Source organism: Perna viridis, chromosome 1 (assembly GCF_037379345.1).
Source record: "Perna viridis isolate PV_CMFRI_1.1 ecotype Kerala chromosome 1, ASM3737934v1, whole genome shotgun sequence".
NCBI lineage: Eukaryota > Metazoa > Mollusca > Bivalvia > Mytilida > Mytilidae > Perna > Perna viridis.
The window spans coordinates 19,428,356-19,453,550 of NC_142445.1; the positions used below are offsets into that span (position 1 = coordinate 19,428,356).

Below are 25,195 nucleotides of genomic sequence, written 5' to 3' on the forward strand. Positions count from 1 at the left end.
TAAAAACTTAAACATGGAAGCTTTTATTTTCTGCTATTACAATTTAACAGTTTTCATTTATTATTGCAATTTTTGTCATTTTGGACAAAAAACATTTATTGCAATATTATTTTGCAATATTGAGAAACTTCTCTTCTGTTTTAAAAAGGTTAAACATGGAAGCTCTTATTTTCTGCTATTACAATTTAACATTTTTAACAATAATAAAATCATAGCAATATTTTCTGAACTTACAACACCGATGTCAATAGTAAATATGTTAAGTGGCAATTATATACATACATAACAAATGACTAAGTTTCAAATCCATTTATTTTACTGAATGAATTTATTCCACTATTGACTAGATTGCACTGTTCATAATAATAAAGTAATATTAACAAAAACAAGCTGACAACAACAGATCAAATCATTATATAACAAGACCACACAACTTTCTCAACTTTGAATGTGTTAAGTTAACTTAACCATACAATATAAACTGAAGGCAATATACTTGTAATATTCATACTAGGCCTGACATAATCATTGAAGGGTTTGTATATATGTCGTCTGTATTACTGAACTAAACACCTTAAAGATTATGAGTAAGTGTCACATAACAAATGCTGCTCTATAACAAGTTGTCTAATCCAATTTGACTTTTTCCTGTTTCATTGTTTTTGCTTCTGAACGACTAAAAATAAGGAAAAGGTATTTTACTTTAGAGGTAACTGAAGCAAAATAAATCATTTTTTATGTTTTCTATCATAAACACACATTGTTATACATGTACTCTACTTTTTTATACTTGCACTTATTAAATTAACATTTAAAGTACTTGAGTTATCTCCCCTTGTATATTAAAGACAAATCGAAAATCAAAGTTTTTCCATTACATGTTTGAAATAAAGATGTAATATGCAACTGCATTTACCCCATGTAGGATCTAATAACAACTCATTAATCTTTTGGTTGATATAACTGTTTTAAGATTCTTTTAATTTGTTTTCACAACCATGAAAGAATGGTCATCAGAAAAGACTAGAGATCCTACATGCAAAGACTGAATGGAATAATTATCATAGTAGACACAAATTTTAAAAAGATAAGAGATAAGATCAAAATGTGTTGTCCTTTAGGTTTCAAAGGCAGCTGCTACCAAAAAGCCTACAGAATCACAAAAGTGATTTCAAAACATTGAAATTTGAAGTCATAGATCAGATGAACTTTTGAATTTGTCCAATCTTTTTTTAAATTCTAGTTTCTGGTAACTGAGCAAAATATTATGAGTTTATGAACAGCAATGACCTGACAGTTGCAAAGTGTTTGATCCAGCTTAATAAACTTATTTACTATTAAGAGAGGGGTGGATCCAGGGAAAGGCTTACGGGACACAAGTGCCCCTTAAAATGGAGAAAAAAAGTTTGCATAAAATCTTGATTTATTACAAATTTAATTCTCCCCACAAATTTTCCTACCTCACTTTGCTTTGCCTTTAATTCTATTGACATTGCCCCTAACCAGAAATCCTGGACCCACTCTTGTAACAGTAATTACCACTATGAGTATACTATGAGTATTGTTACAAGAGTGACAATTAGATAGTATGAAAACATAACAAGAACAGTTTAACTGATCACATTCACATATGTAAACTAAATACAAAAATTCATACAAAAAAAGTGGACAAAAACAAAAAAACAATATCATGAAAGTTGCTATTGCAGTTGAGATCAAGTATTTAAAAAAAAACTTCAGTGTCACAATCTATATAGGAAAAAAAATAGGTGTTAACAAAAGACCATTATAATGATTAGCTATACCTTCTGATAATCATCTTGTTTAAAGTAATAATTACTTGCATGCTAGTGTCCCATTTGCAAAAGTTCTTTTTACTCTCACTCACATTTCAATTGTCCATGTATATTTTTTTAAAGTCAATTGGTCCAAGTAGTTCTCAAAAGCTTGTACATTTAAGATTTTTTAAGTGAAATACATTAATTGCAAAATACAAAGCATTTTGGTTTTCCATATATTTTAAAAAAGTAAATTGATCCTAGTAGTTTTCTATACTCGACATCAGATGTTGCTTGATATTATTTTGAATTTCTATTTTTGTAATATTTGCGATTAGGAACTAGATTTGTCTTTCTTACAACTAGTATTAGTTGGCCTATGTCTTACAGTGAGTGGTACTCACTGGATCTTTCTGCACTTTAATCCTTATGGGACCTATTTGTTGACAAACAATGTTCGTAATATTTCAGAAATCTCCAGTGAAAACCGTCAGTTTTCCTGCCAAATCGGATTCGTATGTGACAAACAGGTATTACATCCGAGAAGTTGGAAGGTATCAAAGTGCATGCTGGAACCATTGGTCTTTAGACAAACCACATAAAATAAACATCTCCGTCGCAACCAATCCAAAAGAAAATGGGCAAATTTGACAATGTAAATATTGCCATTCAAATTTAGAACTCGACAGATTCGGATGATTGACTTCATAGGGAGATATTATTTCATTATTTCAATTCTGTCATATAAAATTCACATATAAAACACAGGTGGCTAAGCATGTTAATTAGCCTTTTAAAATTAAATTTTGATGGTTGTAGCTGAGCTGACGTCAAGTATAAAAGCTTGTACATCTAAGATATTAAGTGATAAACTTTAAAACAAAACCAGGAACATGTTTTTCAATAAACATCTTTACAAGTATTCTGTTGAGATGAAAAGACATTTCTGCTATTTGCAATAATCTAGTAATTCAAAAGATGGACATTGAGACTCTCTTGAGTAAGTAAAGATACATTCATGGATCCAAGGAAAACTTACACCTATAAATAATATTTAAGCCATCAGCCACAGGCACATGTTTCTACCCATACAGGACATATAGAGAACATGTATCAGAGGCACCTGTACCATCAGCACATTAAATAGGAATGTATTGAAAATTAAAACAATTAAGAAGTAATTACAATAGGACTTTTGATAATTGGAAGTATTGCTAACATCTAAGCAAAAAGGCTTCCATCACGGCCTATTACAAATACAATGGTGTTAGAAAACATGATTATTAGCACAATTGTTGGATGTAACCTAAAGTGTTCTATCTATAACTTCTATTACTATGCAATGTGTACAATATGGACCATAGATGGTTATGTATTGCAGCAGAGTATTGGTCAGCACCAATGCTACTGACCAATCATAATATTCCTTACAATAGTTATTAGTTACCTGCTTTGATATATGACACAGTCCCTGAACCGATTCATGCAACTATTTGACGGATCGATGTCAGCTGACTGATTGATTGATGACGGATCAATAACTGATGACCCATCTGACAGCAGTTCTGTCATGTAAAATAACAGCTGATCAGTTCATGTAAATTTAAGAATTTCCACTGGAACGAATCCAATAGACTACCATATTGAATTTACCCTCATTTTAAGATATCAAATCCATGTATACATATTTTTTTGTTAAATTTAAAACAAATGTAAATTTAAAGTAATTAGTTGATATTTGAATCTATTACATTATGTAAATACATGTAAATATTGACAAATGAAACAACGGAATCCATAAATTATATTGATTGCTCAGTGGTAATGTGATGTGATCACCATTTTAATAGATCGGTTTGAGGGATCAATAACTGATTAGAAACCGATCACAATTTTAGTTGCACCGATTGGTTCAGGTACTGTATTACATAATAAAAGCATCAACTTGTTTCTCATGAACATTTTCAACACCTATATGTAACCGAACAATACAATACATGTTAAAACAGTACAATTGATGTAGACACTTCAACAGCCAATAACTATCAAGTACAAAAAATATGATTAGAAAGTTAACTCCACCTATAAATGTGAAATCGTGACCTTAGTTGACATAGTAAACTTCAGATGAATGTCATTCTCAAGGTCGTAACCTAAACTACCAATTCATGCCTGTACAATTCAGCACATAACAAATTAGTTATCTATATAAATAACTGTTTGCAACAAAAATCAATCTATATATAATATCTAAAAGATCTACTAGGTATATACATATATATGATTTCATTTAAAAAGAAAAAAAATTAATTTCCCTAGTGAAGTATACATCATAGAATTTTTAAAGTGTAAATGTCATACACAGAGAAAATGGTAATTTTACTTCCTAATTTACTTGATCACTGACTTTGTACTTATAGCTACACTTATATTAAGTTCTTTCATTCTACTGAAATTCAGATTCACATACACTAGATACTTTTCATATAGCACCTGCATTATATTAGTCAAAAGCTGAGTTACATTGAGACTATCAACACAAATCATATGTGACTAACAGAAAATGTTCATAACTTAAGTAAAGAATAATATGAATGGTCAATACAGCAAAGTCCTATTTCTACATGTCTCCAAATATTCCAGCAAATGTTTTTCTAAGGTTTTTCATGGTATCTTCACCTTCTGGGTAGTCTGCTGACTGTCCCATTGTTGGTGCTCCTACACCTAATGGGGGTGGCCTGGCTCCTGCTGGTGCCCTAAAGACATAAAATAACATATGATCTTACTCCTTCAAACTCCAAAATAACCACAACAAGTACTCGTCACCAATATGGGAAGATTCACAGTAAACAGTTAAAAAGATATTTTCCAGATGTATGAAAAAGATTCATTCATTAATAACTCTGAATTCTTAGGAATTTCTCCCTCAGAGGAATTTCAACACAGAATAATGATCACCTACTGAAACTCTTGAAATAATATTTAGCAATTTGATATCTGTCCTAAAAATGTACTTAAACATACCCATCAGGTCTATTTGAATGTTGCTGTTGATGTGGCATGGGTCTTTGTTGTTGCTGTTGATGCTGTGGATGGGCTTGTCTTTGGTTCATGGATGCACCATGCTGACCAGGATGACCTTGTGAGCTTTGTTGTTGATGAGTTTGGCCTTGTTGACGTTGCATTTGTTGTTGAGATGGTTGATGAGGCTGAGCTGGCTGACTTTGTTGCCTTGGTAATGGCTGACTTTGATGTGACCTCTGTTGACCTTGAGGTTGTTGACCCTGCGCTGGTAAGGGAGGCCTGGCAGGTGGGTTCGAAGGTTCATTTTTTGTACCATTCATTCCATAGTGCAAACTGGTAGTTCGACTATAAAACAAAAGTTCTTAATTATTAATGAGGATAATTATATTATAACAATATCTTTTAAAATTTAAAGTGATGAAGATAATACAGTAATTTTATTCACTTAAGTACCTATGTTTAAATTAACATGTAAAGCCAGTGAAGTAGCGAAGAACCATGTAATGAGACACTTCCCTTTAGCTGGTAATGCTTTCATCTAAAAACATGAAGGAATACATTGGAAGTACCTCACTCAAACAATCATTTCACATTTCAAACTTAACAAACATCTTTTAAAAGGAGACTTCAAGGGGCATATACACTATTTCAAAAGATCTTTCAACATTGTCATTTATATTAACTTGACCTAAACAGCTCATTTGGGATAACTTGCCTTAACTTACTACTAACTATTATTTTCTAAAAGAATATGCAGTTAATCCTTTTTCTTTGGAACATAGAAATGAATTTTAAAATTTTGTGACAATAATCACTTTCCCCATTCAAAGTTTTTTTTATATATAAACTGTTGTACCTGATGGTCTGAACTGGTTGTAGACATTGTTGCATCCTTGTAATTACAAGCTCTGCAATGTTTCTTCTGTCTTCCTCCTGACTTTCCCCAAGTAAATTCATTGAAGAGTCATTGACCTGAAAATAGTTAGCACTCTTCATTAATTTTAGTATACATTAAATGAGATGTTTGAAGGAGATCTAACATAGAAACAGATGACAAAAACAATTTTGTAGCAAGTGTATAATAAACTGACTAGAAATCTTGTTAAGTGTAAAAAAAAAAGATTTCTGTCGTAATATCAATTTTTTTTCTGCACTTTAACTATACTTTGTTCTTTATATTATGTTATAACCCTAAGTCAATATAGTTAACAATCTGCTTTATGTAGGAGTCAGATGAGGACCTGATATTGCTATTTCAGCATGTGAACAAAAATATATAAGTATCAATTTAATGGTTTCACAATATTGTTAGTGACTTCAAGACCATAAAATTGCTCTTGTTATTCCAGTACTTTATATTTGCATATGATTTGCATAATTATATATTACTACTCTACATGAAGCTGCTGACTGCTGCCGTGTTTACCGTCATAGCTTCATACGAGATCAAAATGTACCTTTTAAATATCATAAACATGTGTTTTACGTGTGTTTTTTGCTCCATGAGAATGGGAAGTTTACATTAAATATGTTAAAAGATAAAATGATTGGTTAGCATTGAACATTACCCAGTTTCCAAAGATTGCAAAAAATTCGAGAGAAACTTGTGGAACAAAAACATTACTCACACATCATGGTTACAAAAGAGTAATCATGTAAAGGGAACCAAGATTCTAGTGGAAGTAACCCAATTTTTGATCATATTGCATTCATGCCACTTCGGATGTTGAGAGAGCCCAAATGGCAAAGAATATTTGAAGAACAGCGACTTTGAAGACTTCAGTCTGATTATTATTACGGTGTAATGGTCATGGTAATAGATGAATTATTCTTACTTCTATTATATATTCTTTTCCATCTTTACCCTGAACAGCTTCCACTGACATGATATCTAATCCACCAAATATCTGACTGCACTCATCTACCCATAACTTGAATCTAAAAAAAAAAAAAAAAAAAGAAAAAATTGTTACAGTTTGTTTAAGTTAAGAAGACAAAAGGCATGGTTCATCAACATGTATAAATGTGGCAAGCCATCAATATAATTGGATACATCAAAACTTTGAAAATTTGAAAATAATCAGCACTAGGAACCACCACGTTGTGGAATTTCATTTAACGAATAAATGTTCAGTTTTGTTCCGATGCTTTTATTTGTACGTGTTAGTGTTCAAATTTTGTAACAGGTAAATAAAAGCCTAAGAGCAAAATATGACATTTATCAAAATTTCATATAAAATGGCATAGTATTAAACAGTCAACAAAGTTTATCAGCATTAGTCTAGAAATGGATCTGGTGGGAATTTGAATATTGTAAATACCATAGAGTCAGTCTCTGTAAGTATCAGGCAAATGATAAATCACGATATGAAATAACAAGCCACTTCATTGAAATGTACTGAAAATGAACATTTCAAGGACAGATAACTCTGTCAAAAACCTCAATTATCTAAAAATGAAATTTTTCCATTGACTCCAGTCAAAGAGATCAAATTGTCATCATTTCAAATAGTAAAAACTTTTGTTGAATATATTGTCAGATTGGTTGGTTTTTGACATGCAGATTAAGATTTTGTTTTCAGTTTGCCTGATTCTTTATCAGACAATCATTCTTTATATGACAAATATTTGTAGTTATTGAGTCTAAGAACATTCAATGAAATGAATGATGTTGGAATCATGATAAATATAGCTGATTATTAATGTAGGGTATATTGTGAACATACAAGGTATATAATCACAGAAAGTTCATATAAAATATTTCATATTAATTTGTAAAGTGCACCTCAGAAAAACTTAGGGCCATAATGGAGGACTAAATCATACCCTCTCACGAAATAGTGAAAAAAAATGGGGATGGCAAAATATTAATAAACCTAACTCATAAATGGCATGTTTTTGAATTTGCTGAAAATTGAACTAATTCTGTAACTAATGGTACTAAACAACTGTGCTTAGTTTAAAAAAATTCCTTGAGAAGTTCTGAAGTCATCATCTGGAAATTGTGGACACTGGGATGGCCAGACAGACATGCAATTATTTGGAGGGTATCACATAATACCTCACAGCATCTTGTGGGGGGAGAGGTTAAAACAGCAGGGTCTAAAAGAATCTGAATTGCTCATCTGGCAAACCATGCCCTATTAACTAAGTGAGTAATGATATCATGCTTTGCTGAAAAACAGCATCTCCTGATGAATGCTGTAAGTTCAACTGACTACTTAAGGCACTGTAAAATGTTGAAAGTGCCTTCAAAGTGTTTTTAGAACCACTGGAAAAATTTGGGCAGGAGTCCCCTTATGCCCTGATATCCTACCAGGTTCGAGGGGGCATTAACCCACTATACATTTGATGAAGAAAAACATAAAATGAAGTTAAATCATGGATACACAACATTTTCACCTTCACTTCAATTCAGAAGACCATGTTTACTATATAAACAAAATATCATTAAAATTAAAGCAAGTGAACAAATTAGCAGAAAAGTGGCAGCCATTTTGAAAATGGTCTCCCAGAACAAATTTTCGTCATCACCATTCAACTTAGAATACCATATTTCCTACAGAAACCAAAAATCATTGGAATCCTAGCAACTGGTAAAAATGGCCGCAAATTGGCAGCCATTTTGACAATGGTCAACTTACAAAAAATTTCAATAATGCCAGTCAACTCATAATATCATGTTTATCTTATAAAGCTTTCATCTTCATTTTTCTTCTACAGGTGCAGAAAAAATTGCAGAAGAAACCCATTTTGACCCCTATGTTCTACTTTCAGTAATGACAGCCATGTTTTTCAACTGATGAAAAACTTTAAACAATCAGTTTGTGCAGGATACCAAAAGGCTGCGCCAGCTTTAATTAAATTTTGTAGTATGGTTTCAGAGAAGATTTTCAAAGTTGAACTTGTAAAAAACATTAAAAAAAAAACTATTTTAAGGGCCTTAACTCCTACATTGAGCGACAAATCATATTGAAAATTAAGGCATTAGTCAATTTTCTGATGGTGAACAATATTACTCTGTCAGAATCTTGCTTAACTCAACTATTTTTAGTTATTTACAAAAAACTGTATTTTGATCCCTATGTTCCATTTTTAGTAACAACAGCCATTGTTTTAAACAAATGAAAATTTTGAACGATCAGTTTGTGCAGGATACCCTTAGGAATAAATGCCAACTTTACTTAAATTTTGTAACACGGTTTCAGAGAAGATTTTCAAAGTTGTACATGTGAAAAACAACAAAAAATTTGTTTCAGGGGCTGTAACTTCTACATTGTGTGACTAATCATTTAGAAAATTTCAGCACATATCCATCTTCTGATGGTGAACAACATAACCCATGACAGAATTCTTTAAATTCAACTGTTTTTGTGTTATTTGCAAAAAATTGTACTTTGACCCCTATGTTCTATTTTTAGTAATGGCAACCATGTTTTTTAATATTTCAAAAAAATTTAACAATCGGTTTGTGCAAGATAACCTACACAGGCAAAATTATTTCACATGATTTTCACCTGAATTGAGCAAATAAACTAAGTGACAGAGTTCACATAAAATTCAGGTGAATGGAGCCTTCACATGAAATTCACACGAAATGTTCACATGAAATTCATGCTTAGTCAATTTCACATGAAAATCATGTTAATTTCATATGAATTTCATGTGAAGCTCGATTAAAAAATTTCATGTGAAAAATATTTGCCTGTGTGAGGAACAATTATGCCAACTTTACTTAAATTTTGTTGCATGATTTTAGAGAAGAGAATTTTCAAAGCTGAATGGGTGAAAAACAACAAACAAATCTGTTTCAGTGGCCATAAGGCCACATCACATTAATTTGTAGATTCTCATCCCAGCCTGTTCTCTACTAAAAAGGGCCAGCCCCAATTTTTTTACAGCCAGGTGAGCTAAAAGTAGCTGCTTATACACAGGTATTACATTTATATTACAAAGAGAAGAAAATACAGTGTACTTAAAAAATAATTTTTTCATAGTTGTAAAACAAACCAATCTCTATAATAACCTAAAATATGCACCTTGTTGAAATTTCCTGCATAACAATAAAGTATAATACCTGCATTGACAACTGTATCTTTTTTTTAAAAAGTATTTTTATTTTCTTATCAATGTAAAATTTGAGAAATGAAATTAACAAAGTTGTTCTTGTCTTACCAATGCCACAAAAGACATCAATACAACCACAAATATCATTCCCATTTGCTTTTACCTATAATACCCTTGATTGAATTGTTTTACTTAAAAACATGGTAAATGAACATTTTGATTTAAGAAAAAAAAATATGATGTATGAAATAAACTAACAAAATTACCAAAAGAAAAAAGTAAGTAAATATTTTTAACATCAGTATTGCCATATAAATGTAAGTTTCATGATTTAAATTTTACATCCAATTTCCTTTTCATCATAAGGTTATTGACAATAGGTCAATAAGTTGCTATCTGTCAATTTAATGATATTCAAGGAGGAGAATGCATGAGAAAGTTTAGATATAGTGTTTCCTTGTCCTACCGTGGTGATGTATCCATATATTGCAAAAATGTCATAGGAGAATATAGGAAATCAGCCAACAAATTTATGTGAGGATCAAAGTAGAAGTTTATGTCAACATGAAATGTCACAACAAACTCAGTCTGGGCCATGTTGTAAGATTCTAAGTATTTGCTAGACTATAAATACCATATCAGAAGGACCGCTGTAATTTCCATAGTAAACCTGGCTCTCAAATGAATATGTTATAAGCATTTTCAACTTTTCTTTAGAAAATATTGTGTTTTCCTGTGTGTATGCAGCAAAAAAAGATGAAAAGCAAAATTTACAGTAATAAGGCATTAATGGAACATTAAGTGAAACCCCACCATGTAATGAGGCAAACGGAGGATGGCAAAATGTTCAAACTGGCTCAACTTGAAAACTACATTTTGATTTTGCTAAAAATCAAATGCAAGCTGTATTTTATACTATAGTACTAAACAAATGTGCAAAGTTCAGGAAAAAAATTTATTGATCTATTCTCAAGTTATCATCTGGAAACCGTCTCAGAATGGACAGACATACATGCAATTTTTCAGAGGATAATCACATTATACCTCGCCAATTCATGTGACAGGGTGTAAAAAGGAAATTTCAGAAGCATAGACTCTGTCTATGCCTCTGATTACACCCAATATACCAGCCTATTCTATCCTAAAGAACATTTAAGTTACTTTCCAATTCTTTCATACTACTCTATGTCCGGTTGCATTAAATACATGAACCAAGTGATAAATAAAGACGAATAATCAAAGCTGCAGATTCCAGCCCTTTCATTTCTAATGCTGGGTTTCAATGTATAATATCTAATCCTGTAAAGAATCTTTGTAAGTAAATGATACAGGATTCATGGGTGTGACTAATTCCCAAGCGATTACAATCTTGTGCATGTATAAAACTCATAAATGTCTCAAACAACAAATGTATCGACACTGGAAACAGATCGGATTATTATCTACGATTAAATCTCTCAGTAATTTTTATGATGAATTTATGAGACTCAGATTAAACTATTTAAGTTGAAAATGTGAACAAGTTTGTTTTGTGACCAAGATATGTAATATTGTAATACTATAAACAAAATATGTTATGGGTTACAATTTGTTAAGGGAAGTAACTCTACGCAGTTTAAAATAGATTTATAAAAAAAAACCTTTAAAACATGTGATACAGTTAGATTTCAAATGGTTTTTTTTTCCATATGTATTATAACATTGCTGTGTTTGGAATGAACTCAAAAACACCATGATTCTTTTTATCAATATCAGCAACAGTCCTATTATAAAAAAAAAAAACCTAACATAAATATTGCATATTTTGATCTTTTTCAAGGAATAACCTCTATTCAGTAGTTTTTGAACAAAAAACATGTGGAAATCTAAATCCCAAAACAAATTGTTTGAAAGAAAACCCAAAATATTGAAATAAAAATCAAATACAGCATAGTGATTTAAAAACTTTTACAATATGCAGGGGCCACCTTCCCAATAGTCCCTAAAATTTGGTGTGGTCTACTTAAATTTCTACTGTGATTGTAAATAATTGGATATCAAAATTTAAGCTGTGGGCAACCAAGCCAAAATTTCAGGTTAATACCTTGCAGTGTGCAATGTATAGAATGAAGCCATAGTCTTTTAGGAGTAATTTTGTGACATTATATATTTCAGTAAAAAATCAGTCACAGTCAAATCTGACTACTGAGCAGGTAAGTAACTTGAGGATCTTTTCTGAATTGCAATACGGTTAACTTACTTCAATACTTACTATTTCACAAGCACAAGATTCATTAAAAAATTAAAGTACCTTAGTGAGTGCGCTAACATACCCCACACCTTCCCATGCTGGATATTCAAGTAAATTTGTTCGTAAGAGAAATACATGTAGAAGGACCCAATAAAAAAAGGAATTAAGAGTGTTTTTTTCAGGAAATAGAAAAGATTGCAACAAAATAAAATTAAAGTTTTGAAAATGATTTTTCTTCATCTTCTAACTAAATTAGGTTACTCAGAATGGTAGAGTCAAACTCCAGACTGTGATTTCTTTAAGTTTTAACTATTCCATAATATCATCATAGAGGAACAAAACGTACACTTGACATGTAACTTATCATGGTGAACTTATATACCAAAAATCATGTCATAATCTGCAAGCGTTTGGAAACAAGAGGCTGCCAGGAGCCTGAATCACTCACCTGGTTAAATTTTATCTTTCAATGGCGATAAATTTAACAAGAAGTTGAACAACTTTGACTCAAGAAGACTTTGGTAGGACTTTTTGTAAGTATCATTACATGGTTTAACAGATAAAAATGAAAATTTGACCAGATAGATCTCATCATGCTGAACATTTTTACTATGTCAAAATTTGGCTAAACCTAACGGTTTTGGAGATATATAATTGAAAATCTACAGTCTGACCCCTTTGTTCTATTTTTAGTAATGGCATTTTGACGGATCAAAAATCTAAGCATAAGTTTTGTGCAAGAGTAATCAAGGGAACCAAGGTTATAGCGGTAATCAAAAGAATGTAATCCAGGGACAAAGACCAGACATGGAAAAGAGACATGCACAACAAAGAACATAAAGTAACTAAAATCATACATACAAAAGCAAATGAGCCACTCGGACTCCACTGAAAACTGGGAGCATGGACCAGGTGCACCGGTACGGTAAGCATCCTCTGCTTTTCTAGAAACACCCGCAGAGTTGCTCATAAAGTCAAGTCCGGGGTAGACAAATGAGGAAAGGAAAACTATGACCCGTCGAATAAATCAATTTTCATAGTGAAGATGGATACACCATAACGATCCATGAGTTCATGATGACGATCATAAAACTTCTGTAGTGATGACTTCAATCTTATAGCAACATAACCCTGTTCCAGAAGCCTATTTGTTAGAGTTCTAGTGCGATACAAAAAGTCTGTGTAGTTTTGGCAAGCTCTGGCATAACGTACGAGTTGTGATATGAACACTCAATACGCAGGTGCCGAAGGGATGTTGCCACAGATAAAAGGAAAGTTGACAATTTTGAGTGAAAAGTCATCATGTTTGTTGTAAAGTTTGGTCAATAGTTTTCCTTTACCATCGATTTCTAAGTGTAGGTCAAGATAAGAGGCTGACTTCACAGTGTCTGTAGTATCCTTTATCTCAAGTTCTTTTGGGTAGATGCGATGTATCAAATCCCCGAAATTAGGACTGTTTAAAGATAATACGTCATCTATATAGAGGAAACTGAGATTGAAGGATCTAGCCAAATGATATTCTTTCTTTCTGATCAGATCAGCTATAAAGTCAGCCTCATAAGAGTGAAGGAATAGGTCAGCAAGTAAAGGAGCACAATTTGTTCCCATTGGAATGCTGACTGTTTGTTGAAAAACACGTCCACCACACTTGACAAATATGTTGTCGATTAAAAATTCCAGCATTTTGTAAACATCTTACTCTGTATATTTGGAAGATGATTTGGAATTATTTCTTACAAAGTATGAGGAATCTCTACCAAGAACTATATATTTGTATCTAGGTGTACCATTTTTTTGGGAAAAACAACAATGTATAATGTTTTTAAGTCCGGAATTGAACTGAGTATGGGGAATAGAAGTATACAGTGTTGAAAAATCGTAAGTTTTAATGATATTATATTCAGATAATAGTCTTCAACTGATTGTCTCCAAAAGATCTTTTCAATTTTTCAGGATCCACATTGAATTAATACCACCACGGGAGTAACAAGTGTTGTGGTAGGACTGCAGACCCTCTTTGACAGTTGTGAGTATAGAAGTTAAAAGTTTTGAAAGAGGTTTGGTGGTACATTTTGCAGATCCAGCTATGAAATGTTGTTTGTATGGACTCTTGTGGAGTTTAGGAATCCAGTACATAGATGGTAACAATGATCGTCCTTGGTAGAAAGACCAAAACAGGATAGTACAGATTTATGGTTTTCCACAATCTCTTCTTTGGAGAGTGTGGTAGCAGTATAGGTCTTATCACTGCTATTATTTTCTATGTCTACCTCTGATAATAAACATTGGATGTAAAACGTTTTGCAGACAAAAACAATGTTGTTTTGGGCTTTGTCTGCTGGAACGACAACATATTGGTCATGTATATTAGACAATGTTTTTGCTACATCGGGGTCTTTAAAAACTGATGTAGCCTTGGCACTCATTGACCTACTTAAAACTTTCATTCGTTTCATAATTAAAGACCTCATGGCCTTTAACCACTCTGACAGAGAATCAATGTCTTCTTGTTCTCGTTTTATCCATTTTCTTGCATAGTCCTCAACGGCATCCGTAAGAACTTTAAAGTTATAATTCCAATTTATGGAGCGTGGTTCACAGTTCTTGGGACATTTACAAAGGATATTATGCAGAGATTCGTTTTCGATAGTGGTTAAATCTCCCGTAACGACGTGACCAGAAGGACCATATTTGAATGGAGAGGTTTTGCAAGAAGTCAGGTGGTTTAGCCTTGAAGTCAGATACCGGAAGGCACATTCATACCAAGTTTGACTCCAATTGGTCAAGTAAGGTCAGAGGAGAAGATTTTTGAAAGAAATAACATTAAAAATAGCAACAAAAAAAAACGTTAAAAAGGGGCAATAACTCCTAAATGGCTTAACAGATTGCAATGAAAATTTAACCACACATAGATCTCATCATGCCAAACACATTTATGTTGTCAGAATTTGGCTAAATCTAACAGTTTTGGAGATATATGCAAAAAATTACAGTCTGACCCCCATGTTCTATTTTTGTAACAGTAGCCATGTTTTTTGATGGATCAAAAATCTTAACACAATTATTGTGTAAGATACCCTAAGGAACATATGTGCAAAGTTTCATATGATTCCGCTCAGTAGTTTCAGAGAAGATTTCTGAAAAATTGTTAATGGACAACAAAGACGACGACGGATGCCAAGTGATGGCAATAGCTCACATGGTCTTCGGCCAGATGAGCTAAAAAAGAGTCAGAAAAACAGTTATTTCTGTGAATTTAGCCAAGTTCATTGGCTGTAATTTCAATACAAATCATCGAAGTGTAACCAAACACAAATTGTCCTGTAACTTATCATGATGAATTTATATACTGAAAATCATGTCAATATCTGCAAGCGTTTATAAAAAAATCTGGAAAACTGTTATTTCTGTGAACTTCACTAAGTTCAAGGCCCATATTTTACGTAAAAATCATTGGAGCGGAGCAACAGTTAAACTTGACCTGTAACTTATCATGGTGAACTTATATACAAAATTTTATGTCAATATCTGTAAGCGTAAAAAAAAATTTAAAAAAAAGAAAGAAAAACTGAAGATGAACTGACAGAATGACAGAATGACAGACTGACGGATGTGTGGGGTATAATTGACAACTGTGCTAAGCAAACAAGGAATCTGTGAGTGATGGCTTACTAGTGATACCACTGCTTTCAAACATGATATAAAAAAAACATAAACAAAGTCTAGAGTAAACAAAAATGAATCCCACCATATAGCAAACCTTCAAGAAGAATGTGTTAAAATTTCAAGCCACAGTGATGAGTGGTTACAGAGAAAAGTGTAACCAAAATTTCAACTTTTAAAAATATTAATAAAAAAATAAATGAAGTCCTCTGTAAACAGGAATTCATTGTCAAATTTTTCCAAAAATGACATATGACATACCTAAAGGAAGAATGTGCTAAATTTCAAGTTGCTGTAATGAGTAGTTGCTGAGAAAACTGTGACAGAAAAAGTTTTATCAGATGAAAACACAGGAGCATGGACAAGGGTAAAACAATATACCCCCACACCTTCAAACAGGGTTATATGATTAGTTAATTCAACTTTTTTCAATGTTTTAAGTTATGTAACGCCAATAAAAGCTTAAAGCAAACATCAAAGCAAAGAGAAAATAGCTTTTCGTGTATTATTTCATTTTAAAAATTTCACATAAAAATCATGCAATGGGTGATGGGTCCAAACTGGTGTTATATGTCAAATATTATACATCAAGTATGTCCAATCAGGGACTTGAGAACCAATTGAATGATACTTAATGATCTTTAGCATAAAGAAAAATGGTAGAGTTCTATGGTGACTGTAGAAAATACCTTTGAACAGAATTCAACTAAACTTTGACCAATTCCAATACTTTCTCAACCTTTGATGCGTGATTCTTAAGTAGACCTGTATTCAATAAAGGTTTTCAAGCCTAGACTTATATACCATTTAATAAAATGATGGTGCTGTAACAATATATGCCTGCAATTCTTCATAGTACATGTAGTTGCTTTTCTTTGTGACAATATTTGATTATATTCCAGATTTACTTCTCTCTCATAATATTAAGATCAAAAATAAGATATATTCATATATTCATATAATAAAATAAGATTAAACACAAAGCCATAAAAGACACTTTTAAGTCACTAGTGGGGGCAATATCATAACCTGAATTATTGAGTTAAGAAGCAGTAGTCCTTCAAGAAAAAATCTGTTACAACAAAAAAAACACAACAAATAATTTTTTTGCACATGTGACAGTTTATAATAAGAAATATGAATGAAGTTATTAAATGAAGACAGCCCTTGTTGAACAGCATGATCTATTCAATTGTAGTTGTGACATTGATAAAATGAAATCTGAATGACTCTATTCAACAAATATTATTTCAAATTGGTGTGAAATTAGCAACCACTAGACTACTAAGTATGTTTTACTCTACATGGGAAAAACATGTCAAAATTAGTTGTCCGTGTGGGACTGCCATGTCATTATCTGGGTCAAGTGTTTATATTGAGAGGGAAGGGTCAAGGGATGTGTGAAGGATAAACATCATTTCCTTAAGTGTTAATACAGATAAAGCTACTGACAAAGTTAAAAGTACTTTTTAAAGAAAAAAACATAATTTTCTCTCAAGTGGAATTCTTTTCCAGTGATACAAATCAAAAATTCAACTCCCCTACATCAAATATCACACTGTAACTGCAATTTAACAACCACAAATACTGTAAAAGTACTTTAATTTGTAGATTTTTTAGTTTTAGGTAAATCATATGTAATATTTGTACACTATAGATTTCCCCTTTTTCATGAAGGGTTTGCGATTAAAGTACTTTAAAATTCAAAGTACATGTGGTTAATTTATTTTTGAGACAATTGAATCTACTTGATGATGTTTTTATTTAAATTACATATAAAGGAAATATCAGATTTCTTGAAGAATAAAAAACTGGTCTATATAATTTTTCATTTAAAATTGAGCAGAGGACACTCTCAAAAACTGTTTACTTTTCCAAAACATTTATTTCTGATTTTGTAAAAAAAAAAAATGCAGGATGTCAAAAAATGGATGCTGAGAGGAAAAGGTATTATCTAACTTAAATAGACATCAACCTTTAAAGAACGAAAGTTTGCAGATATGACATCAATGAATATTAATGTACCAAATTCTTCTGTGTATTCCACACATTTTTTAAAACTTTTTCTCTTTTCCAATAAAAGGGTGAGCAATATACACCAAAACATTGAGTTTCTAGATTTTTCTGGAGACATTTCAGAATCAGAACCGTAGATGTCAACAAGGCAACATCAAGCCATTTTGTAATTTTTAGAACAGTTTTACATGAAATTAACAAATAAAATTTTACTGTAACTTAATAGTTGTTATCCATCAATGCCATTTTCTTGCATTCCATTCTATGATTAGCTTTTTATTTTTCTGTCTCATAATTATAACAGTGGTGGAGCCTCAAATACACAATAAAGGGAGTGCCAACCTGTCCTCAGACCCATTGTCTATTAATTAGCAATTAACAAAAGATAAATTTACAAAGGTGAAAATAATTCTTTAATCCTTTAATCTACTTGATGAACTGTTTCCAGATGTCAAATTTTACACTGTCAGAGTCTGCACCATTGTTCACATTAAACCTTTAATTTACATACGAACAGGAAATTTAAACATTTTAGCAAACTCCTTGAAAGGATCAAAAACATCAAAATACAGAAAATGTACTCCAACAAATCCTTTAATCAAACTTAAGTTCTGAAGCATGACTGATGGTTGAATTGACACAGGAAACTGTATATCAAACCTTTGTGAGTGGAACATAAAAGTATATCTACATCTGATCAAACCCACCACAATTATAGAAGAATTTAAGTCCAATTGTTTAAACTTACTTTTCATTCATAGCTATTTGTTCTAACATAGCTGAGCCTGTGTTAGCTTTCCAATTTCCAGATATTGACTTCCTCCTGTAAATACATAAAATGCTTTGTTTCACTAATGACAATTATACTATCAAATATAAATACAAATATTTAAAACAATAGATGAAGGTAAAAAAGGAATGAGAAAGTATATAAACATTTTTTTTTTCTGTTTCTATTCCTAAAATCTGTAATTTATAGTCAGAGGATTTATCAATAAAATATGCCAGATCACTCCAAATGACACCGTGTGCTGTGTGGCAGCAGTCAACAGGAAAAGAGCGCAGACCATGTAATCAAAATCATAAATAAAGCATACAAGAAAAATAACAGATAAGCATATATATAAAAACTACTCATCAGATTTCAAATAAATTAGAGACCATGCCTGACTAAGCTAAAACAAACTAACGGACACTTACATATAAGCTTTGTAATGAGGGCCTATCTTCTGAACATGTATATCATAAAGTGTGTCGATGTAGGGTTCCGTGGTAGAATATGTTCCTGTGACTGCCACCACGCCAGCGATATCTTGGAAATCGTAATGATTGGATACTCTGACCTACAGCAGCAAATACAACATAAAAAGGTTAGCCAATTAGGTCAAATCATCATATGCTACTAGATATAGGCAGTTAGATATTGGCAGATCAAAATGTATATGTCAATAGTAGAATTGTCATGGGACAATAAATTTTTTTGTTCTCAATAGTTTCTTCAAATTTCTAAGATACTATCAGTGCTTCAGATTTTTTATGGAATTTTATTTTTAGCTTGCATCATTTTCAGTGAATATCAGAATGGCTGGTAATTTCTAAGTTTCTGAATTAAAATCACGTGACAAATTTTGGAATTTCTGTTGAATCTGAAACCATGTCAACTTATGTTCCATGGTTGTTAAATCTTCTTGTTGTGACATGGTCCTAATTGCCAAAATTGCATTAAAAAAGTACAAGAATCAATTAATCAATCAAGAAACCATGTCAACTGATGTTAACAATTTCTACTATTGACAAGACAAACTTCAATCTGCCCAACACAAACGCCATTTACGGGAGCAATACATTAACAACTCACATATAGGCTCGGTAATTGTTGCCGATCTTCTGTATGTGTAGATCATACCGACCATCAATATATTTCTCTGTAGTTGCATAGTTACTGCCGAGGGCTAAGATATGGGCTACTTCTCTGTATGTATCTATATTGTCTAACCTGACCTACATATGACAGGATAAATATCTATATAATGATGGAATTCTGAAGATTCTTATAAACAAGAAAACAGATCAAACTAACTTGGTGCAGTGCTTGTAAACTTCAATTATATAATACACAGTCAGGACAATTAAACTGTAAATATCATGATATACAGTGAAACCTGTGGAAACTCAACCCTGAATAAACTGGAAACTTATACTCAGTCTCTTCCTTATCAATCCTTATAATGTCAGGCTCCAGTGACCACTTGTGTCTATGGGACACTGTCAGAAGCTTCGCATATCCACTTCCTCAGACATTTTCAAGAGCCCTGATAGCAGACATGATTTTGCTCATTGTCAAAAAGTAGGAAATTGGGAGTAAAATAGTGATAAGGGGAGGTTTAGGACTAGAAAAACATTGTATCTCTATGTTCAGAAAAAACGTTCCTATTGATTCTGAAATTTCAGGTAAAAAAAGGAATTCCTATTTAAGTAGGAAGAAAATCATGTCTGTGATACTGTGAGTATATAATTTTCAATGTATCAAACACCCACATTGATCAAATGAATCTTTCAGACTGATAAGGATTCCATTTAGACAGGTTTCACTATATATATAACCAAGTTTCATGATGATCTGACCAAAAATTCTGAGCAAACTTATACGAAGCATGGAACAGTTTCCACAGAGTATTTAGATTTAACTAAAAAAAAGAATTCCTTATATTCAAAGTAACTAGAGACCTATCTTAGAGCATTGCAGTACTTTCAAACTGTATATCCATGGACTATTTTACCTAACACAAAAGATCAAAATGATACAAAATATTTAAAAGATCAACAAAAAAATCTATTCATCTATTTTTTCCTGTGTTTAACAAAACATACTGAGTAAATTTTGATGTTTTAAGTAAAACAGACCTATTCTAATCTAGACAAACATTTAGTTTTCCAAAGACATAAAAATAAAGCCAAAATGTTGTGACATTTAACCATTGTATACAATCCACTTAAGCATCATATTATGTCAACACTCTATAAAAAAGTATACATTCCATTGTAAATTGGGAAAATACCAGGTATAAGTCTATTAGTATCATATCTACATGTATATATAATATGTACAGTTGAACCTGTACCAAGCTGATTCAAATACACCTGAAGCTATATAAATGTGTGGTCGTTGTGAACTAGTAAGTACACCTAAGCATGTTCTCTTCTATACACTGAAAGTAATTTAACTGTGGTTTTTATAAATTGCACATTTAGGATTCTAATAACTCCAAAGCTTGATGTGTACACTTATCAATTAGTACATGCACCTAGTGGACTCCATTACATCAGAAGTAATAAATACATGTGGTGAGTGAAAAAGACAGCAGAAAATAGGAGAGACTGTAGGTCTAATGTCTGCCCTATATGCCCCCAAGGAAGAAAGCATTAGGAAGAGCATTAGATTAATTACCTTCATGCTCCAATATACTTCATATTAATAACAATATGTACAATCAAAAGAACTACCATCTTGCCAATGCCAACAGATTTGAAGTTAAATGGTATATTCAGAAGTCAGGACTTGCACCTTAGGCCCACTCTACACCTTACCTTGGTTATCTTAAATGCCTTGATTATCTACTTTAAGGATAGTACTATGGTAATTGTTTTATTTTCTACATACTAGTAATATAATGGTCAATAATTTATTTTATGAATAATGGTTTGTTGACCCCAAAGTCCTACTAGATCATAAATTTATTAACAAGGTAAACAATAAATCTATAGTTACCAAATTAACTGTTTCTTTCAAATGTTTTAAAATGATTTTACTTTTAATGATTCCTTTCAGGTAAAATTTAGAAATACCTTATTTTAGAAACCAAAACTCATTAAAATAGTTCGGATTTTACACAGTCCTTTCTGGATAAATTCATCAGTACTCATCAAAATATATTCATTACAATACATGAGGCTCCCAGGAGCCTGAATCACCCACCTGCTTAAATATTTGCCTTTCAAGACCAATAACTCTATCATAGCATTGTCTGACAATTTTGATTCAAGAGAAGACTTTGGTAAGACTTATCATTGGGATAATTTCAGTAACTGAAAGTTTCTTTGCATCTGCTGAAGTTTACAAGATACTGGCTGAAAACTGCCAAAACATCATTTTTTGCCCTTCAAGGCAATAACTCTAAAAAGGAGACGTCTGACAACTATGATCCCATGCAAACTTTTTAGGCCCTATCATAAGGTTCATTTCTGCAATTAAAAGTTTCTATCTATCTATTATAGTTTTCAAGACTGACTGACAATTGTAAAAAAAAAAATCATGTCTCATCTTTCAAGGGCAATAACTCTAATGATAAGTTGTCCCACAACTTTGATCCATCGCATAGCTTGTAGGCTTTATAATAAGGATCACTAAGACCTCTTTGTTCTATTTAAAAAAAAACAGCAGCCATGTTTTCAACTGATAAAAAATCTCCACAACAGATCTATGCAGAATATCGTAAGGAATAGTCATAATAAATTTGGTTCTAATTGGTCTGGTATTTTCAGATTTTTTAAAAGAAATAACATTATAAATTGGGATAAAACGTCAAAAAAGGGCAGTAAATCAAACATGGCTTAACAGATTAAAATGAAAATTGACCAGATAGATCTCATCATGCTTAATACCAGTACTTATATCCTGTCAGAATTTGGCTTAACCTAACAGTTTTGGAGAGATATGCAAAAAATTTGTCTGACCCCTATGTTCCATTTTTGGTAACAGCGGCCATGTTTTTCAATGAATCAAAAATCCTCACATTTTTCTATGCAGGATACCTCAAGAAACTTTCATACCACACCAAGTTTGGTTCATATTGGTCAAGTAGTGTCAGAGGAGAAGGGTCTTGAAAAATTGTTCACAATGATGACGGATGAAGACAACGACGGACACCAAGTGATGGCAATAGCTCACATGGCCATCTGCCAGGAAAGCTAATAACTGACTGATTCTTTCATCGGATATAACAATACTTGATTTCTAGGAAGTTATATGTTGATATCTATTATCAGAAGCTATTATTGTTAACTACCTTGCCAGCCCCTGCATGTGCATGTCCCACTTTCACAACAACTGGAAACTTTGGAGTGATCAACTGAAAAAAAAAATGTATCATAGCATTACATTTGAATCAATCATGTTCAAAAGGCAATTTTTCTGCAGACTTAGATATTGATAAGATGTGAAGGAAAAAAAAACTTGAGAATCAATCTATTCTTATTATCATCTTGTAGTTTTCAACTTTAAACTCAACTATATTAAAATCAGCTCATTCACTCGCTCAAAGGAAGCAATGGAGGTGTGCTCATTGTAAAAAGACAAAAAGTAATACCTTTTCTTGTTTTATTATAGGAAAACAGGATTTCAATGCAAGGTGTTTATGAAACTTCAAAGAAATCCATGATATTTTGTGTTGACAATTTTTTAAATTTCAATTTAATTTCTATAATAAAACAAAGCCAATTTCATTACTAAAGTGGCCCTAACTTTTACCATACAGTTACTTAGTACTGATGACTACTTTCATTACCATACAGAGTTAGTCAGTATTGATGACTACTTTTACCATACAGTTACTTAGTACTGATGACTACTTTCATTACCATACAGAGTTAGTCAGTATTGATGACTACTTTGATTATCATACATAATTATTCAAGTTCCTAAATGTACAATTGTGGGCTTAAAAATATTAAGTATCCAGAAACATTTCTATGTAACTTTCCCCAGTTTCCATTCATCTTAAATTTCTTTCTTGGGTGGTACAACAAAAACACATTTTTGTTTGAAAAATGAGTAGTGTGATCTCAAACAAGCTACTCCTTCATTTTAAACACTGCGAAATAAATGCACTTTTCTCATAATAAACACTCTTCATTTCATTAAGAAATTCAATTTACTTGAAGTACATATAAAATGAAAGAACACATTCACTACTCTTGTAAAATTACATAAAGTCAATTCATAATCACAATCATTTGAGGTATGTAGAGTATTTCTGGATTCAAAGCAATTAACATCCTCTTAATCCCATTTTTGATCACATCACATGCAATCCCACTCAAATTGAGTCCTAAGGCTAAACTTTTAATTAAAAGATAATATTTCACCTAAGTGTCAATAAATGCAGTAAACACCCTAAATGCTTGATATTTGGCATGCACAAGAAACATTTTAAACATGTTATATCTTAATTCAATTAACAAACTGAAACATTTAATCTATAGTTTGACCAATGAGTGAAATGACATTAAATACACTGCAGAATTATGGGTAAATGCATATAAGACAAAAACCTAACACCCATTACCTCATCAAGTACCCTTATTCCTCATAGTAGAAGACAAGGGTGGATCTATAAGGCCTAAAAGGGGGACCAGAGGGGCTTGAGCCTCTCCATCATGCTAAAATAATCCATTGAAAGGAAATCACTTGAGCAGACCTCCATAGACCAGTCACTAGCCCCTGTCCACCTCTTTCTAAATTTCTGGAACAGCCACTGGGAAAGGATTCAATGTAGAGGGAAGCATTTGCTAAAAAAATCATTGATCAAAGCTTATGATATATATTAAGACAGTGCTGTTTTCAGAATTTATTTCTGTCCTTCAATGATCTTGTGAGTTTATTTGGTCTGATTAGATTTGGCTCAAGTGAAGCAAGAATGGAAGTTGCTTCACAGTTCAAATAACTGGTAGTTAAAACACACCAAGAAAATATGAATTTATTTCTTTCCTGACTATGAATAAACAAGGATGATTTTTCATTACACAAGTTGTAGATAGAGCAAACTACTTTTAAAACATGCTACTAAATTTTCTGTAAGATTCCAATTCACACAATGTGACAGTCCTTTTCACTATGGCAATTTTTATATGTGATTTCATGTATATATCCTTGTTGGTTATCCAACTACCGAAGACATCTCATCAGGTAATGGTCACTTAATTAGGGGTAAGACCAACTCTATTTCTCTTAACTAGCAGTAATTTCAGTAGAAAGTCTGTTGCTGTACTTATCTATGGATATACAACTTAAAGATCTTCTAGGTGTGTATAATAGTACTCTCGTCTTCTCCTAGCCCACCCAGTAACAACCAAAATATATATACTAAAGACATTTCATATCTTGGTGGTCATCTCCAACCTGCATGTGTATTTATTATGTAATTTTTATTGTTCATTTAAAGAATGTTTTACATTGTAAATTGAACAATTAACAATACACAACTGTGACCTGCAACTATTAATTTTCAACACTGTTGTAATTTGAATCAAATCTTCCAATCTACCTATCATTGTGGTTTTAAGTTTTTTTTTTTAATATCATTTTTTCTCCATAAAAGACCTGTTTTGAGGATTTAAAAATTAATTAATACCTTCCATG

General features: G+C 32.0%; 1 protein-coding gene and 1 long non-coding RNA gene across 4 annotated transcripts in view; one reads left to right on the forward strand and one right to left on the reverse strand.

The window, feature by feature from the left end:
• Positions 1–294: 294 nt before the first annotated feature.
• The window catches only part of LOC148627643 (synapsin-like), a 96,039-nt gene continuing 71,138 nt past the window's right edge, over positions 295–25,195 (reverse strand). For 2 of the 3 annotated variants that reach the window (XM_088576482.1, XM_088576491.1), the window contains 7 exons: positions 22,845–22,907; positions 18,979–19,121; positions 18,527–18,601; positions 6,638–6,740; positions 5,659–5,774; positions 4,803–5,147; positions 295–4,534 (listed from right to left, as the gene is read on the reverse strand). In XM_088576482.1, coding sequence (XP_088432608.1) covers positions 4,399–4,534; positions 4,803–5,147; positions 5,659–5,774; positions 6,638–6,740; positions 18,527–18,601; positions 18,979–19,121; positions 22,845–22,907 — 981 coding nt within the window. In that variant the 3' untranslated portion in view covers positions 295–4,398. Of the gene's footprint in view, positions 4,535–4,802; positions 5,148–5,658; positions 5,775–6,637; positions 6,741–18,526; positions 18,602–18,978; positions 19,122–19,636; positions 19,780–22,844; positions 22,908–25,195 lie in introns of all 3 variants that reach the window. The other variant, XM_088576501.1, reaches the window with a different exon arrangement.
• On the forward strand, positions 20,539–23,026 carry LOC148627644 (uncharacterized). Its single transcript, XR_015921239.1, has 2 exons — positions 20,539–20,954; positions 22,586–23,026. It is a non-coding gene; the product is annotated as an uncharacterized LOC148627644 (long non-coding RNA).